An 18358-nucleotide genomic window follows, 5' to 3' on the forward strand; every position below is an offset into this window, starting at 1 on the left:
GAACGACCTCACAGGACAGATACCTTGGAGCCCCAGCACGCCGTGAGCTGCAAAGATGTCCGCCTGCCCGCCGGGCCTAGTCGGGCCCTCAGGCCTGGGCTGCGGGTAAGGCCGAGGTGGGTCCTGGCAGTGTGCCCGTCCCCTGGGCTCTGGGTCCAGTCCCGGGCCGTTGGCTGGTATTTGGCAGGGGGCCCCGCTCCCCCCGCGGTCCCCGGGACACGTCTGGCTCAGGCAGTCGGTGTCTAGCCGCCCCTGGGCCTCTCGGGGCCCGGCTCCCCCCGGGACAGAGGCACACATGGGCCTGTGGGTGGGCGGGCTGGGCTGCTTCTCATCGATGAGGGGCTGCTTCGACTCCAGGCTTGTCCCGTCCACATCCTCCACCGCCTGGAAAACAGAAGGTCACTCAATCCCACTGAGTGACGGGAAGTGTGTCTCCCCTCCGGCAAACTCCAACCCTCGCCTCGCCCCGCAATCCCCTCGCCCTCGCCCTCACTCTCCCTCGCCTCGCCCCGCAATCCCCTCGCCCTCTCCCTCACTCTCCCTCGCCTCGCCCCGCAATCCCCTCGCCCTCACTCTCCCTCGCCTCGCCCCGCAATCCCCTCGCCCTCTCCCTCACTCTCCCTCGCCTCGCCCCGCAATCCCCTCGCCCTCGCCCTCACTCTCCCTCGCCTCGCCCCGCAAACCCCTCGCCTCGCTCCCTCTCCCTCACTCCCCGCAAACCCCTCGCCTCGCTCCCTCTCCCTCACTCCCCGCAAACCCCTCGCCTCCCTCCCTCTCCCTCCCTCTCCCTCACTCCCCGCAAACCCCTCGCCCTCTCCCTCTCCCTCACTCTCCCTCTCGCCCCGCAAACCCCTCGCCTCACTCCCTCTCCCTCCCTCTCCCTCACTCCCCGCAAACCCCTCGCCTCGCTCCCTCTCCCCCACTCCCCGCAAACCCCTCGCCTCGCCCCGCAAACGCCTCGCCTCGCTCCCTCTCCCCCCGCAAACCCCTCGCCTCGCTCCCTCTCCCCCACTCCCCGCAAACCCCTCGCCTCGCTCCCTCTCCCTCACTCCCCGCAAACCCCTCGCCTCGCTCCCTCTCCCTCACTCCCCGCAAACCCCTCGCCTCGCTCCCTCTCCCTCACTCTCCCTCACTCCCCGCAAACCCCTCGCCCTCTCCCTCACTCCCCGCAAACGCCTCGCCTCGCTCCCTCTCCCCCCGCAAACCCCTCGCCTCGCTCCCTCTCCCCACTCCCCGCAAACCCCTCGCCTCGCTCCCTCTCCCTCACTCCCCGCAAACCCCTCGCCTCGCTCCCTCTCCCTCACTCCCCGCAAACCCCTCGCCTCGCTCCCTCTCCCTCACTCCCCGCAAACGCCTCGCCCTCTCCCTCACTCTCCCTCTCGCCCCGCAAACCCCTCGCCCTCTCCCTCTCCCTCCCTCTCGCCCCGCAAACGCCTCGCCCTCTCCCTCTCCCTCCCTCTCCCTCTCTCCCCGCAAACCCCTCGCCTCGCCCCGCAAACCCCTCGCCCTCTCCCTCTCCCTCACTCCCCGCAAACCCCTCGCCCTCTCCCTCTCCCTCACTCCCCGCAAACGCCTCGCCCCCTCTCCCTCACTCTCCCTCACTCCCCCCAAACGCCTCGCCTCGCTCCCTCTCCCTCACTCCCCGCAAACCCCTTGCCTCGCTCCCTCTCCCTCTCGCCCCGCAAACCCCTCGCCGTCTCCCTCTCCCTCACTCCCCGCAAACCCCTCGCCTCGCTCCCTCTCCCTCCCTCTCCCTCACTCCCCGCAAACCCCTCGCCCTCTCCCTCACTCTCCCTCACGCCCCGCAAACCCCTCGCCTCGCTCCCCCTCCCTCTCTCCCCGCAAACCCCTCGCCTCGCTCCCTCTCCCTCACTCCCCGCAAACCCCTCGCCCTCTCCCTCTCCCTCACTCCCCGCAAACCCCTCGCCTCGCTCCCCCTCCCTCACTCCCCGCAAACCCCTCGCCCTCTCCCTCTCCCTCACTCCCCGCAAACCCCTCGCCCTCTCCCTCTCCCTCTCTCCCCGCAAACCCCTCGTCTCGCTCCCTCTCCCTCTCTCCCCGCAAACCCCTCGCCTCGCTCCCTCTCCCTCACTCCCCGCAAACCCCTCGCCTCGCTCCCTCTCCCTCCCTCTCCCTCACTCCCCGCAAACCCCTCGCCTCGCTCCCTCTCCCTCTCTCCCCGCAAACCCCTCGCCTCGCTCCCTCTCCCTCCCTCTCCCTCACTCCCCGCAAACCCCTCGCCTTGCTCCCTCTCCCTCACTCCCCGCAAACCCCTCGCCTCGCTCCCTCTCCCTCTCTCCCCGCAAACCCCTCGCCTCGCTCCCTCTCCCTCACTCTCCCTCACTCCCCGCAAGCCCCTCGCCTCGTTCTCCCTCTCCCTCACTCCCCGCAAACCCCTCGCCTCGCTCCCTCTCCCTCCCTCTCCCTCACTCCCCGCAAACCCCTCGCCTCGCTCCCTCTCCCTCACTCCCCGCAAACCCCTCGCCTCGCTCCCTCTCCCTCTCTCCCCGCAAACCCCTCGCCTCGCTCCCTCTCCCTCACTCTCCCTCACTCCCCGCAAGCCCCTCGCCTCGTTCTCCCTCTCCCTCACTCCCCGCAAACCCCTCGCCTCGCTCCCTCTCCCTCCCTCTCCCTCACTCCCCGCAAACCCCTCGCCTCGCTCCCTCTCCCTCTCTCCCCGCAAACCCCTCGCCTCGCTCCCTCTCCCTCACTCTCCCTCTCGCCCCGCAAACCCCTCGCCTCGCTCCCTCTCCCTCACTCTCCCTCTCGCCCCGCAAACCCCTCGCCTCGCTCCCTCTCCCTCTCTCCCCACAAACCCCTCGCCTCGCTCCCTCTCCCTCCATCTCCCTCTCGCCCCGCAAACCCCTCGCCTCGCTCCCTCTCCCTCTCTCCCGCAAACCCCTCGCCTCGCTCCCTCTCCCTCACTCCCCACAAACCCCTCGCCTCGCTCCCTCTCCCTCACTCTCCCTCTCTCCCCGCAAACCCCTCGCCTCGCTCCCTCTCCCTCACTCCCCGCAAACCCCTCGCCTCGCTCCCTCTCCCTCACTCCCCGCAAACCCCTCGCCTCGCTCCCTCTCCCTCTCTCCCCGCAAACCCCTCGCCTCGCTCCCTCTCCCTCACTCTCCCTCTCGCCCCGCAAACCCCTCGCCTCGCTCCCTCTCCCTCACTCTCCCTCTCTCCCGCAAACCCCTCGCCTCGCTCCCTCTCCCTCTCTCCCCACAAACCCCTCGCCTCGCTCCCTCTCCCTCCATCTCCCTCTCGCCCCGCAAACTCCTCGCCTCGCTCCCTCTCCCTCTCTCCCGCAAACCCCTCGCCTCGCTCCCTCTCCCTCACTCTCCCTCTCTCCCCGCAAACCCCTCGCCTCGTTCTCCCTCTCCCTCACTCCCCGCAAGCCCCTCGCCTCGTTCTCCCTCTCCCTCACTCCCCGCAAACCCCTCGCCCTCGCTCCCTCTCCCTCACTCCCCGCAAACCCCTCGCCTCGTTCTCCCTCTCCCTCACTCCCCGCAAACCCCTCGCCTCGCTCCATCTCCCTCTCTCCCCGCAAACCCCTCGCCTCGCTCCCTCTCCCTCACTCACTTACTCCCCGCAAACCCCTCGCCTCACTCCCTCTCCCTCACTCTCCCTCACTCCCCGCAAACCCCTCGCCTCGCTCCCTCTCCCTCTCCCTCTCCCTGCAAACCTCTCGCCTCGCTCCCTCTCCCTCTCTCCCCGCAAAACCCTCCCCTCGTTCTCCCTCTCCCTCTCTCCCCGCAAAACCCACGCCTCGCTCCCTCTCCCTCTCTCCCTGCAAACCCCTCGCCTTGCTCCCTCTCCCTCACTCTCCCTCTCTCCCCGTAAACCCCTCCCCTCGTTCCCCCTCTCCCCCCGCAAACCCCTCGCCTCGCTCCCTCTCCCTCCCTCACTCTCCCCGCAAACTCCTCGCCTCGCTCCCTCTCCCTCTCTCCCCGCAAACCCCTCGCCTCGCTCCCTCTCCCTCACTCTCCCTCTCTCCCCGTAAACCCCTCGCCTCGCTCCCTCGCCCTCTCTCACTCTCCCTCACTCCCCGCAAACCCCTCGCCCTGGCTCCCTCTCCCTCACTCTCCCTCTCTCTCGTAAACCCCTCGCCTCGCTCCCTCTCCCTCCCTCACTCTCCCTCTCTCTCCGCAAACCTCTCGCCTTGCTCCCTCTCCCTCACTCTCCCTCTCTCCCCGCAAACCTCTCGCCTTGCTCCCTCTCCCCGCCTCTCTCGCTCCCCGCAAACACCCCCCCCTCGTTTCCCCTCTCCCTCACTCTCCCTTTCCCTCTCCCTCGCTACCCTCAAACCCCTCCCCTCATTCCCCCTCTCCCTCTCTCCCCGCAAACCTCTCCCCTCGTTCCTCCTCTCCCTCCCTCCCCGTAAACCCTCCCCCTCGTTCCCCCTCTCCCTCACTCTCCCTCTCTCCCCGCAAAACCCTCCCCTCGCTCCCCGTCTCTCCCCGCAAACCCCTCCTGTCTCCCTCCCTCACTCCCTCCCTCTCCCCCCGCAAACCCCTCCCTCGCTCCCTGTCCATCTACTCCCCTCTTTCCCTCTCCCCGCAAATCCCTCCACCCCTCACTCCCTCTCCCCTCCCTCTCCCCCCGCAAACCCCTCCCTCTCTCCCTGTCCCTCTTCTCTCCTCATTCACTCTCCCCCTCCCCCTCTCCCCGCAAACCCCTCCCCTCCCTCCACCCCTCACTCCCTCTCCCCCCCTCTTTCCTCGCAAACTCCTCCCTCACTCCCTGCCCCTCTTCTCCTCTCGTTCCCTCTCCCCCTCCCCTCACTCTCTCCCCCTCCCTCTCTCCCCGCAAACTCCTCCCTCCCTCTTCCCCCACCCCTCGTTCCTTCTTCCCCCCCCCACTCCCTCCCTCCTCGCCCTCCTTCACCTGCCTTCCCTCCCTCCTTCCTCCCTCTTCACTCTCCTTAAACCTTCCTCCTTCCCCCTCCCACCCGCCGCTCCATTTCCATTCCTCCATCACCTCCCCCTCCCTCCCCCACCCCCACCTCCTCAAACAGGGGCCCCCTACCTTAGTATCGGTGTTTCTCTTTTGCCCTGGAACAGAGAGAGAGAGAAAGAGCGGGGGTTAGTGACGGAGACACAACATCTGGGAGAGATACAGGTCCTCAAAAAATATCAACACTTTCGGCCAACTCAACATGGCTGCTGTCTGCACCCACAATGCTTGGCGGTGTCACAAAGGTCACAGGGCAGTAGGACATAAGGAACAGGAGCAGGAGTCGGCCATTCGGCCCCTCGAGCCTGCTCCGCCATTTAATACCATCATGGCTGATCCGATCATGGACACAGCTCCACTTCCCTGCCCGCCCCCTTATCCCCTTATCGGTTAAGGAACTGTCTATCTCTGTCTTAAATATATTCAATGTCCCGGCTTCCACAGCTCTCTGAGGCAGCGAATTCCACAGATTTACAACCCTCTGAGAGAAGAAATTCCTCCTCATCTCAGTTTTAAATGGGCGGCCCCTTATTCTAAGACCATGCCCCCTAGTTCTAGTCTCCCCCATCAGTGGGAACATCCTCTCTGCATCCACCTTGTCAAGCCCCCTCATAATCTGATACGTTTCGATAAGATCACCTCTCATTCTTCTGAATTCCAATGAGTAGAGGCCCAACCTCCTCAACCTTTCCTCATAAGTCAACCCCTCATCTCCGGAATCAACCGAGTGAACCTTCTCTGAACTGCCTCCAAAGCAAGTCTATCCTTTCGTAAATACGGAGACCAAAACTGCACGCAGTACTCCAGGTGTGGCCTCACCAATACCCTGTATAACTGGAGCAAGACTTCCCTGCTTTTATACTCCATCCCCTTTGCAATAAAGGCCAAGATACCATTGGCCTTCCTGATCACTTGCTGTACCTGCAGACTAACCTTTTGTGTTTCATGCACCAGGACCCTGATGAACCCTTCCTCCCAAACTCAGCACTAGGCCGGAGATGGAGCCTACGCCTTTCCTGCTGTGTGTGTATGTGCGTCTGGGCCGCATTTGAGCAGTTTACAAGCGATCAGTCCGTGGCCGAATGAGACACGACTCACCTTTCTTCCGTATCCTGCTCCTGACGTACAAAGCGAAACCCGCCACAATAACACAGAGGCAGAGAATGGTCATTGCAATCACAATGATCAGCAAATAGGAATCTGCAAAATAAATAGCAAAATCGTCAGGGCAGGTACAGCACAGGGTTAGATACAGAGTAAAGCACCCTCTACACTGTCCCATCAAACACTCCCAGGGCAGGTACAGGGGGTTAGATACAGAGTAAAGCACCCTCTACACTGTACCATCAAACACTCCCAGGGCAGGTACAGGGGGTTAGATACAGAGTAAAGCTCCCTCTACACTGTCCCATCAAACACACCCAGGGCAGGTACAGGGGGTTAGATACAGAGTAAAGCTCCCTCTACACTGTCCCATCAAACACTCCCAGGGCAGGTACAGGGGGTTAGATACAGAGTAAAGCTCCCTCTACGCTGTCCCATCAAACACTCCCAGGGCAGGTACAGGGGGTTAGATACAGAGTAAAGCTCCCTCTACACTGTCCCATCAAACACTCCCAGGGCAGGTACAGGGGGTTAGATACAGAGTAAAGCTCCCTCTACACTGTCCCATCAAACACTCCCAGGGCAAGTACAGCACGGGTTAGATACAGAGTAAAACTCCCTCAACACTGTCCCATCAAACACTCCCAGGGCAGATACAGGGGGTTAGATACAGAGTAAAGCTCCCTCTACACTGTCCTATCAAACACTCCCAGGGCAGGTACAGGGGGTTAGATACAGAGTAAAGCTCCCTCTACACTGTCCCATCAAACACTCCCAGGGCAGGTACAGGGGGTTAGATACAGATTAAAGCTCCCTCTACACTGTCCCATCAAACACTCCCAGGGCAGGTTTGGGGGTTAGATACAGAGTAAAGCTCCCTCTACACTGTCCCATCAAACACTCCCAGGGCAGGTACAGCACGGGGTTAGATACAGAGTAAAGCTCCCTCTACACTGTCCCATCAAACACTCCCAGGGCAGGTACAGGGAGTTAGATACAGAGTAAAACTCCCTCAACACTGTCCCATCAAACACTCCCAGGGCAGATACAGCACGGGGTTAGATACAGAGTAAAGCTCCCTCTACACTGTCCCATCAAACACTCCCAGGGCAGGTACAGGGGGTTAGATACAGAGTAAAGCTCCCTCTACACTGTCCCATCAAACACTCCCAGGGCAGGTACAGCACGGGTTAGATACAGAGTAAAGCTCCCTCTACACTGTCCCATCAAACACTCCCAGGGCAGGTACAGGGGGTTAGATACAGAGTAAAGCTCCCTCTACACTGTCCCATCAAACACTCCCAGGGCAGGTACAGGGGGTTAGATACAGAGTAAAGCTCCCTCTACACTGTCCCATCAAACACTCCCAGGGCAAGTACAGCACGGGTTAGATACAGAGTAAAACTCCCTCTACACTGTCCCATCAAACACTCCCAGGCCAGGTACCGGGGGTTAGATACAGAGTAAAGCTCCCTCTCCACTATCCACTGAGTGAAAAAATGTCTCCCCATCTCGGTCCTAAATGGCCGACCCCTTATCCTGAGACTGTGTGACCCCTGGTTCTAGACTCCCCAGCCCGGGGGGGAAACACCCTCCCTGCATCTATCCTGTCAAACCCTCTCAGAATTGTGTCTGTTTCAATGCGATCCCCTCTCATTCTTCTAAACTCCAGAGAATATCGGCCTAGTCCACTCAATCTCTCCCCATAGGACAATCCGCCCATCCCAGGAATCAGTCTGGTGAACCTTCGCTGCACTCCCTCTGTGACAAGTATCTCCTTCCTGAGGTAAGGAGACCCACACTGTGCACGATACTCCAGGTGTGGTCTCACCAGGGCCCGATATAATTGCAGTAAGACGTCTTTTACTCTTATACTCAACTCCTCCTGTAATAAAGGCCAACATACCATTTGTTTTCTTCATTGCTTGCTGTACCTGCAGGTTCACTTTCAGTGAGTTGTGTACAAGGACCCCCCAGGTCCCTCTAAACACCAACATTTCCCAATCTCTCACCATTTAAATACTTTGCTTTTCTATTTTTCCGACCAAACTTCACATTTCTCCACATTATATTCCATCTGCCATGTTCTTGCCCACTCACTTAGTCTGTCTATGTCGCCTTGAAGCCTCTTTGCATCCTCCTCACAACTTACATTCCCACCCAGCTTTGCATCGTCAGCAGACGTGGGTTATGTTATATTTGGTTCCCCTCATCCAAATCATTGATATAGATTCTAAATAGCTGGGGCCCCAGCACTGATCCCTGCGGCACACGCCTTTAGTTACAGCCTGCCAACCCAAAAATGACCCGGTTATTCCTACTCTCTGTTTTCTGCCCGTTAACCAATCCTCCATCCATGCTGGTATATTATTCACAATCCCATGAGCACTAATTTTGTTTAATAGCCTCTTGTGTGGCACCTTCATGAAAGCCTTCTGAAAATCCAAATATACCACATCCACTGGTTCCCCCTGATCTACTCCACTAGTTACAACCTCAAAAAAACAAACAGATTTGTCAAAACATGATTTCCCTTTCATGAATCCGTGTTGACTCTGCCCAATCCTATTATTTTCTAAGTGCCCTGTTATCATGTCCTTATTAATGGATTCCAGCATTTTCCCATCTGCTGACGTCAGGCTAATAGTTCCCCATTTTCTCTCCCCCTCTTTTCTTAAATAGCGGGGTTACATTAAGGACATCAGAAATAGGAGCAGGAGTCGGCCATTCGGCCCCTCGGGCCCGCTCCGCCATTTAATACCATCATGGCTGATCCGATCATGGACACAGCTCCACTTCCCTGCCCGCCCCCTTATCCCCTTATCGGTTCAGGAACTGTCTATCTCTGTCTTAAATTTATTCAATGTCCCGGCTCCCACAGCTCTCTGAGGCAGCGAATTCCACAGATTTACAACCCTCTGAGAGAAGAAATTCCTCCTCATCTCAGTTTTAAATGGGCGGGCCCTTATTCTAAGACCATGCCCCCTAGTTCTAGTCTCCCCCATCAGTGGGAACATCCTCTCTGCATCCACCTTGTCGAGCCCCCCTCATAATCTGATACGTTTCCATAAGATCACCTCTCATTCTTCTGAATTCCAATGAGTAGAGGCCCAACCTCCTCAGCCTTTCCTCATAAGTCAACCCCCTCATCCCCGGAATCAACCGAGTGAACCTTCTCTGAACTGCCTCCAAAGCTAGTATATCCTTTCGTAAATATGGAAACCAAACCTGCGCGCAGTACTCCAGGTGTGGCCTCACCAATACCCTGTATAACTGGAGCAAGACTTCCCTGCTTTTATACTCCATCCCCTTTGCAATAAAGGCCAAGATACCATTGGCCTTCCTGATCACTTGCTGTACCTGCATAGTTTAGCTAGCTTCTGCCTAGAGCCCCTTGAAGACTCACTGAAGAATGAGGTACTCACTGCTGGATGGAGGGTCCACGGACTTGGTGGTGCTCCCAATGGAAGTCGTTGACCCCACCAGGAGCAGGGGTGGGATTCTGCTGGGTTTCAGTGCGACCTTCTCACAAACAGCGTCCGATTTGGGCGATCCTGCTCGCACCTCAATCAATCGACGGGCTGTACAGCTGGGGGGGGGGTGGGGGGAAGTCAGAGAGGCAAGGAGTGAGGGGTGGAGGGAGAGAGAGGGAGAGAGAGACAGAGAGAGAGAGTGTGAAGGAAAGATCAGAACACACACACAATAGGAGCATTGCGTTTGCACGGAAATGTAACGCTGTGCTGTCGGAGGGGCAGTACTGAGGGAGTGCCGCACTGTCGGAGGGGCAGTACTGAGGGAGCGCCGCACTGTCGGAGGGTCAGTACTGAGGGAGCGCCCTACTGCACTGTCGGAGGGGCAGTACTGAGGGAGTGCTGCACTGTCGGAGGGGCAGTACTGAGGGAGTGCCGCACTGTCGGAGGGGCAGTACTGAGGGAGCGCTGTACTGAGCTGTCAGAGGGGCAGTACTGAGGGAGCGCCGCACTGTCGGAGGGTCAGTACTGAGGGAGCGCCCTACTGCACTGTCGGAGGGGCAGTACTGAGGGAGTGCTGCACTGTCGGAGGGGCAGTACTGAGGGAGCGCCGCACTGTCGGAGGGGCAGTACTGAGGGAGTGCCGCACTGTCGGAGGGGCAGTACTGAGGGAGCGCCATACTGCGCTGTCGGAGGGGCAGTACTGAGGGAGCACCGTACTGTCGGAGGGGCAGTACTGAGGGAGTGCCGCACTGAGCTGTCGGAGGGGCAGTACTGAGGGAGCACCGTACTACACTGTCGGAGGGGCAGTACTGAGGGAGCACCGCACTGTCGGAGGGGCAGTACTGAGGGAGTGCTGCACTGTCGGAGGGGCAGTACTGAGGGAGCGCCGCACTGTCGGAGGGGCAGTACTGAGGGAGCACCGTACTACACTGTCGGAGGGGCAGTACTGAGGGAGCACCGTACTACACTGTCGGAGGGGCAGTACTGAGGGAGCACCGCACTACACTATCGGAGGGGCAGTACTGAGGAAGCACCGTACTACACTGTCGGAGGGGCAGTACTGAGGGAGCACCGTACTACACTGTCGGAGGGGCAGTACTGAGGGAGCACCGTACTACACTGTCGGAGGGGCAGTACTGAGGGAGCACCGTACTACACTGTCGGAGGGGCAGTACTGAGGGAGCACCGTACTACATTGTCGGAGGGGCAGTACTGAGGGAGTGCCGCACTGTCGGAGGGGCAGTACTGAGGGAGCACCGTACTGTCAGAGGGGCAGTACTGAGGGAGCACCGTACTACACTGTCGGAGGGACAGTACTGAGGGAGCACCGTACTACACTGTCGGAGGGGCAGTACTGAGGGAGTGCCGCACTGTCAGAGGGGCAGTACTGAGGGAGTGCCGCACTGTCGGAGGGGCAGTACTGAGGGAGCGGTGCACTGTCGGAGGGGCAGTACTGAGGGAGCACCGCACTACACTGTCGGAGGGACGGCGCTGAGGGAGACTGAGGGGGTTTATACCACTGTTGGATGTGCCATCATTCGGACGTTAAACTGAGGTCCCATAATCCCATCGAAGCCCATCCCTCCCGTCCCCTAACCCTCCCATCGAAACCCATCCCTCCCGTCCCCTAACCCTCCCATCGAAGCCCATCCCTCCCGTCCCCTAACCCTCCCATCGAAGCCCATCCCTCCCGTCCCCTAACCCTCCCATCGAAACCCATCCCTCCCGTCCCCTAACCCTCCCATCGAAGTCCATCCCTCCCGTCCCCTAACCCTCCCATCGAAGCCAATCCCTCCCGTCCCCTATCCCTCCCATCGAAGCCCATCCCTCCCGTCCCCTAACCCTCCCATCGAAGCCCATCCCTCCCGTCCCCTAACCCTCCCATCGAAGCCCATCCCTCCCGTCCCCGAACCCTCCCATCGAAGCCCATCCCTCCCGTCCCCTAACTCTCCCATCGAAGCCCATCCCTCCCGTCCCCTAACCCTCCCATCGAAGCCCATCCCTCCAGTCCCCTAACTCTCCCATCGAAGCCCATCCCTCCCGTCCCCTAACCCTCCCATCGAAGCCCATCCCTCCCGTCCCCTAACCCTCCCATCGAAGCCCATCCCTCCCGTCCCCTAACTCTCCCATCGAAGCCCATCCCTCCCGTCCCCTAACTCTCCCATCGAAGCCCATCCCTCCAGTCCCTGAACTCTCCCATCGAAGCCCATCCCTCCCGTCCCCTAACTCTCCCATCGAAGCCCATCCCTCCAGTCCCTGAACTCTCCCATCGAAGCCCATCCCTCCCGTCCCCTAACCCTCCCATCGAAGCCCATCCCTCTAGTCCCCTAACCCTCCCATCGAAGCCCATCCCTCCCGTCCCCTAACCCTCCCATCGAAGCCCATCCCTCCCGTCCCCTAACCCTCCCATCGAAGCCCATCCCTCCCGTCCCCTAACCCTCCCATCGAAGCCCATCCCTCCCGTCCCCTAACCCTCCCATCGAAGCCCATCCCTCCAGTCCCCTAACTCTCCCATCGAAGCCCATCCCTCCCGTCCACTAACCCTCCCATCGAAGCCCATCCCAACAACAATCCGGTACTTTTATGGTCACTATTTGTGACACGAGCTGTTTAATTCCAGATTTAGTTAATTAACGGAAGTTATATTCCCCAGCTGCCGTGGTGGAATTTGAATCCACATCTCCGGATCATTAGTACAGGCTCTTAGATTACACGTCCAGTAACAAAACCACTGTGCTACATATATCGCCCATCACATAATCTCTGTCCACAGAAACCAACATACTTCTTATGTCGTCTACATTTCCCCAGCGAAACTTGCTTCTGGAAGGTTCCTGGTGGGCAAACTCTGCACTGAGTATCTTCCATCGTGTTACCTGAAACATAACAGATACCCGGGAGTGAGTTACAGGCTGGAATCTAATCGAGGGGTTCGGGGGGTTTATATATAGAATAACAGATACCCGGGAGTGAGTTACAGGCTGGAATCTAATCGAGGGGTTCGTGGGTTTATATATAGAATAACGGATACCCGGGAGTGAGTTACAGACTGGAATCTAATCGAGGGGTTCGTGGGTTTATATATAGAATAACGGATACCCGGGAGTGAGTTACAGACTGGAATCTAATCGAGGGGTTCGGGGGGTTTATATATAGAATAACAGATACCCGGGAGTGAGTTACAGGCTGGAATCTAATCGAGGGGTTCGGGGGGTTTATATATAGAATAACAGATACCCGGGAGTGAGATACAGACTGGAATCTAATCGAGGGGTTCGGGGGTTTATATATAGAATAACAGATACCCGGCAGTGAGTTACAGGCTGGAATCTAATCGAGGGGTTCTGGGGGTTTATATATAGAATAACAGATACCCTGGAGTGAGTTACAGACTGGAATCTAATCGAGGTGTTCGGGGGGTTTATGGATAGAATAACAGATATCCGGGAGTAAGATACAGACTGGAATCTAATCGAGGGGTTCGGGGGGTTTATATATAGAATAGCAGATACCCGGGAGTGAGATACAGGCTGGAATCTAATCGAGGTGTTCGGGGGGGTTTATATATAGAATAGCAGATACCCGGGAGTGAGTTACAGGCTGGAATCTAATCGAGGGGTTCAGGGGGTTTATATATAGAATAACAGATACCCGGGAGTGAGTTGCAGGCTGGAATCTAATCGAGGGGTTCGGGGGGGTTATATATAGAATAACAGATACCCGGGAGTGAGTTACAGACTGGAATCTAATCGAGGAGTTCGGGGGGTTTATATATAGAACACAGATACCCGGGAGTGAGTTACAGACTGGAATCTAATCGAGGGGTTCAGGGGGTTTATATAAAGAACATACCCGGGAGTGAGTTACAGGATGGAATCTAATCGAGGGGTTCGGGGGGGTTATATATAGAACACAGATACCCGGGAGTGAGTTACAGACTGGAATCTAATCGAGGGGTTCAGGGGGTTTATATATAGAACATACCCGGGAGTGAGTTACAGGCTGGTATCTAATCGAGGGGTTCGGGGGGGTTATACATAGAACACAGATACCCGGGAGTGAGTTACAGGCTGGAATCTAATCGAGGGGTTCGGGAGGTTTATATATAGAATAACAGATACCCGGGAGTGAGTTACAGGCTGGAATCGAATCGAGGGGTTCGGGGGGTTATATATAGAATAACAGATACCCGGGAGTGAGTTACAGGCTGGAATCTAATCGAGGGGTTCGGGAGGTTTATATATAGAATAACAGATACCCGGGAGTGAGTTACAGGCTGGAATCGAATCGAGGGGTTCGGGGGGTTTATATATAGAATAACAGATACCCGGGAGTGAGTTACAGGCCTGAATCTTATCGATTGGTTCGGTTGGTTTATATATAGAATAACAGATATCTGGGAGTGAGTAACAGGCTGGAATCTAATCGAGGGGTTCGGGAGGTTTATATATAGAATAACAGATACCCGGGAGTGAGTTTCAGGCTGGAATCTAATCGAAGGGTTCGAGGGGGTTTATATATAGAATAACAGATACCCGGGAGTGAGTTACAGGCTGGAATCTAATCGAGGGGTTCTGGGGGGTTTATATATAGAATAACAGATCCCTTGGAGTGAGTTACAGGCTGAAATCTAATCGAGGGGTTCGGGGGGTTTATATATAGAATAACAGATACCTTGGAGTGTGTTACAGGCTGGAATCTAATCGAGGGGTTCGGGGGGTTTATATATAGAATAACAGATACCTTGGAGTGAGTTACAGGCTGGAATCTAATCGAGGGGTTCGGGGGGGTTTATATATAGAATAACAGATACCCGGGAGTGAGTTACAGGCTGGAATCTAATCGAGGGGTTCGGGGGGGTTTATATATAGAATAACAGATACCCGGGAGTGAGTTACAGGCTGGAATCTAATCGAGGGGTTCGGGGGTTTATATATAGAATAACAGATACCCGGGAGTGAGTTACAGGCTGGAATCTAATCGATGGGTTCTGGGGGTTTATATATAGAATAACAGATACCCGGGAGTGAGTTACAGGCTGGAATCTAATCGAGGGGTTCTGGGGGTTTATATATAGAATAACAGATACCCGGGAGTGAGTTACAAACTGGAATCTAATCGAAGGGTTCTGGGGGTTTATATATAGAATAACAGATACCCGGGAGTGAATTACAGACTGGAATCTAATTGAGGGGTTTGGGGGGTTTATATATAGAATAACAGATACCCGGGAGTGAGTTACAGGCTGGAATCTAATCGAGGGGTTCGGGAGGTTTATATATAGAATAACAGATACCCGGGAGTGAGTTACAGGCTGGAATCGAATCGAGGGGTTCGGGGGGTTTATATATAGAATAACAGATACCCGGGAGTGAGTTACAGGCCTGAATCTTATCGATTGGTTCGGTTGGTTTATAAAAAGAATAACAGATATCTGGGAGTGAGTAACAGGCTGGAATCTAATCGAGGGGTTCGGGAGGTTTATATATAGAATAACAGATACCCGGGAGTGAGTTTCAGGCTGGAATCTAATCGAAGGGTTCCGGGGGGTTTATATATAGAATAACAGATACCCGGGAGTGAGTTACAGGCTGGAATCTAATCGAGGGGTTCAGGGGGTTTATATATAGAATAACAGATACCCGGGAGTGAGTTACAGGCTGGAATCTAATCGAGGGGTTCGGGAGGTTAATATATAGAATAACAGATACCCGGGAGTGAGTTACAGGCTGGAATCTAATCGAGGGGTTCTGGGGGGTTTATATGTAGAATAACAGATCCCTTGGAGTGAGTTACAGGCTGAAATCTAATCGAGGGGTTCGGGGGGTTTATATATAGAATAACAGATACCTTGGAGTGTGTTACAGGCTGGAATCTAATCGAGGGGTTCAGGGGGTTTATATATAGAATAACAGATACCTTGGAGTGAGTTACAGGCTGGAATCTAATCGAGGGGTTCGGGGGGGTTTATATATAGAATAACAGATACCTTGGAGTGTGTTACAGGCTGGAATCTAATCGAGGGGTTCGGGGGGTTTATATATAGAATAACAGATACCCGGGAGTGAGTTACAGGCTGGAATCTAATCGAGGGGTTCGGGAGGTTAATATATAGAATAACAGATACCCGGGAGTGAGTTACAGGCTGGAATCTAATCGAGGGGTTCGGGAGGTTTATATATAGAATAACAGATACCCGGGAGTGAGTTACAGGCTGGAATCGAATCGAGGGGATCGGGGGGTTATATATAGAATAACAGATACCCGGGAGTGAGTTACAGGCTGGAATCTAATCGAGGGGTTCTGGGGGTTTATATATAGAATAACAGATACCCGGGAGTGAGTTACAAACTGGAATCTAATCGAGGGGTTTGGGGGGTTTATATATAGAATAACAGATACCCGGGAGTGAATTACAGACTGGAATCTAATCGAGGGGTTTGGGGGGTTTATATATACAATAACAGATACCCGGGAGTGAGTTACAGGCTGGAATCTAATCGAGGGGTTCGGGGGGTTTATATATAGAATAACAGATATCCGGGAGTGAGTTACAGAATGGAATCTAATCGAGGAGTTCGGGGGGTTTATATATAGAACACAGATACCCGGGAGTGAGTTACAGACTGGAATCTAATCGAGGGGTTCAGGGGGTTTATATATAGAACATACCCGGGAGTGAGTTACAGGCTGGTATCTAATCGAGGGGTTCGGGGGGGTTATACATAGAACACAGGTACCCGGGAGTGAGTTACAGACTGGAATCTAATCGAGGGGTTCAGGGGGTTTATATATAGAATAACAGATACCCAGGAGTGAGTTACAGGCTGGAATCTAATCGAGTGGTTCGGGGGGTTTATATATAGAATAACAGATATCCGGGAGTGAGTTAGAGGCTGGAATCTAATCGAGGGGTTCGGGGGGGGTTTATATATAGAATAACAGATACCCGGGAGTGAGTTACAGGCTGGAATCTAATCGAGGGGTTCGGGGGGGTTTATATATAGAATAACAGATACCCGTGAGTGAGTTACAGGCTGGAATCTAATCGAGGGGTTCGGGAGGTTAATATATAGAATAACAGATACCCGGGAGTGAGTTACAGGCTGGAATCTAATCGAGGGGTTCGGGAGGTTTATATATAGAATAACAGATACCCGGGAGTGAGTTACAGGCTGGAATCTAATCGAGGGGTTCGGGAGGTTTATATATAGAATAACAGATACCCGGGAGTGAGTTACAGGCTGGAATCGAATCGAGGGGTTCGGGGGGTTTATATATAGAATAACAGATATCCGGGAGTGAGTTACAGGCCTGAATCTTATCGATTGGTTCGGTTGGTTTATATATAGAATAACAGATATCTGGGAGTGAGTAACAGGCTGGAATCTAATCGAGGGGTTCGGGAGGTTTATATATAGAATAACAGATACCCGGGAGTGAGTTTCAGGCTGGAATCTAATCGAAGGGTTCGGGGGGGTTTATATATAGAATAACAGATACCCGGGAGTGAGTTACAGGCTGGAATCTAATCGAGGGGTTCAGGGGGTTTATATATAGAATAACAGATACCCGGGAGTGAGTTACAGGCTGGAATCTAATCGAGGGGTTCTGGGGGGTTTATATATAGAATAACAGATCATTTGGAGTGAGTTACAGGCTGAAATCTAATCGAGGGGTTCGGGGGGTTTATATATAGAATAACAGATACCTTGGAGTGTGTTACAGGCTGGAATCTAATCGAGGGGTTCGGGGGGTTTATATATAGAATAACAGATACCTTGGAGTGAGTTACAGGCTGGAATCTAATCGAGGGGTTCGGGGGGGTTTATATATAGAATAACAGATATCTGGGAGTGAGTAACAGGCTGGAATCTAATCGAGGGGTTCGGGAGGTTTATATATAGAATAATAGATACCCAGGAGTGAGTTTCAGGCTGGAATCTAATCGAGGGGTTCGGGAGGTTTATATATAGAATAACAGATACCCGGGAGTGAGTTACAGGCTGGAATCGAATCGAGGGGTTCGGGGGGTTATATATAGAATAACAGATACCCGGGAGTGAGTTACAGGCTGGAATCTAATCGAGGGGTTCGGGAGGTTTATATATAGAATAACAGATACCCGGGAGTGAGTTACAGGCTGGAATCGAATCGAGGGGTTCGGGGGGTTTATATATAGAATAACAGATACCCGGGAGTGAGTTACAGGCCTGAATCTTATCGATTGGTTCGGTTGGTTTATATATAGAATAACAGATATCTGGGAGTGAGTAACAGGCTGGAATCTAATCGAGGGGTTCGGGAGGTTTATATATAGAATAACAGATACCCGGGAGTGAGTTTCAGGCTGGAATCTAATCGAAGGGTTCGGGGGGGTTTATATATAGAATAACAGATACCCGGGAGTGAGTTACAGGCTGGAATCTAATCGAGGGGTTCAGGGGGTTTATATATAGAATAACAGATACCCGGGAGTGAGTTACAGGCTGGAATCTAATCGAGGGGTTCTGGGGGGTTTATATATAGAATAACAGATCCCTTGGAGTGAGTTACAGGCTGAAATCTAATCGAGGGGTTCGGGGGGTTTATATATAGAATAACAGATACCTTGGAGTGTGTTACAGGCTGGAATCTAATCGAGGGGTTCGGGGGGTTTATATATAGAATAACAGATACCTTGGAGTGAGTTACAGGCTGGAATCTAATCGAGGGGTTCGGGGGGGTTTATATATAGAATAACAGATACCCGGGAGTGAGTTACAGGCTGGAATCTAATCGAGGGGTTCGGGGGGGGTTTATATATAGAATAACAGATACCCGGGAGTGAG

The 18358-nt window shown here is 54.9% G+C and overlaps 1 protein-coding gene across 1 annotated transcript in view; it reads right to left on the reverse strand.

Annotated features, from left to right (window-relative positions):
- Positions 1 to 23: 23 nt before the first annotated feature.
- LOC139251255 (tumor necrosis factor receptor superfamily member 3-like) overlaps positions 24 to 18358 on the reverse strand; it is a gene marked incomplete at its 3' end in the record, with an annotated part of 94724 nt that continues 76389 nt past the window's right edge. The window contains exons 5-9 of the mRNA XM_070873225.1: positions 12313 to 12403; positions 9480 to 9643; positions 6049 to 6150; positions 5023 to 5048; positions 24 to 384 (exon numbers count right to left, since the gene is read on the reverse strand). Of these exons, the coding sequence (XP_070729326.1) occupies positions 24 to 384; positions 5023 to 5048; positions 6049 to 6150; positions 9480 to 9643; positions 12313 to 12403 (744 nt within the window). The remainder of the gene's footprint in view (positions 385 to 5022; positions 5049 to 6048; positions 6151 to 9479; positions 9644 to 12312; positions 12404 to 18358) is intronic.

This window comes from Pristiophorus japonicus, unplaced genomic scaffold (genome assembly GCF_044704955.1).
Source record: "Pristiophorus japonicus isolate sPriJap1 unplaced genomic scaffold, sPriJap1.hap1 HAP1_SCAFFOLD_427, whole genome shotgun sequence".
Taxonomy (NCBI): domain Eukaryota; kingdom Metazoa; phylum Chordata; class Chondrichthyes; family Pristiophoridae; genus Pristiophorus; species Pristiophorus japonicus.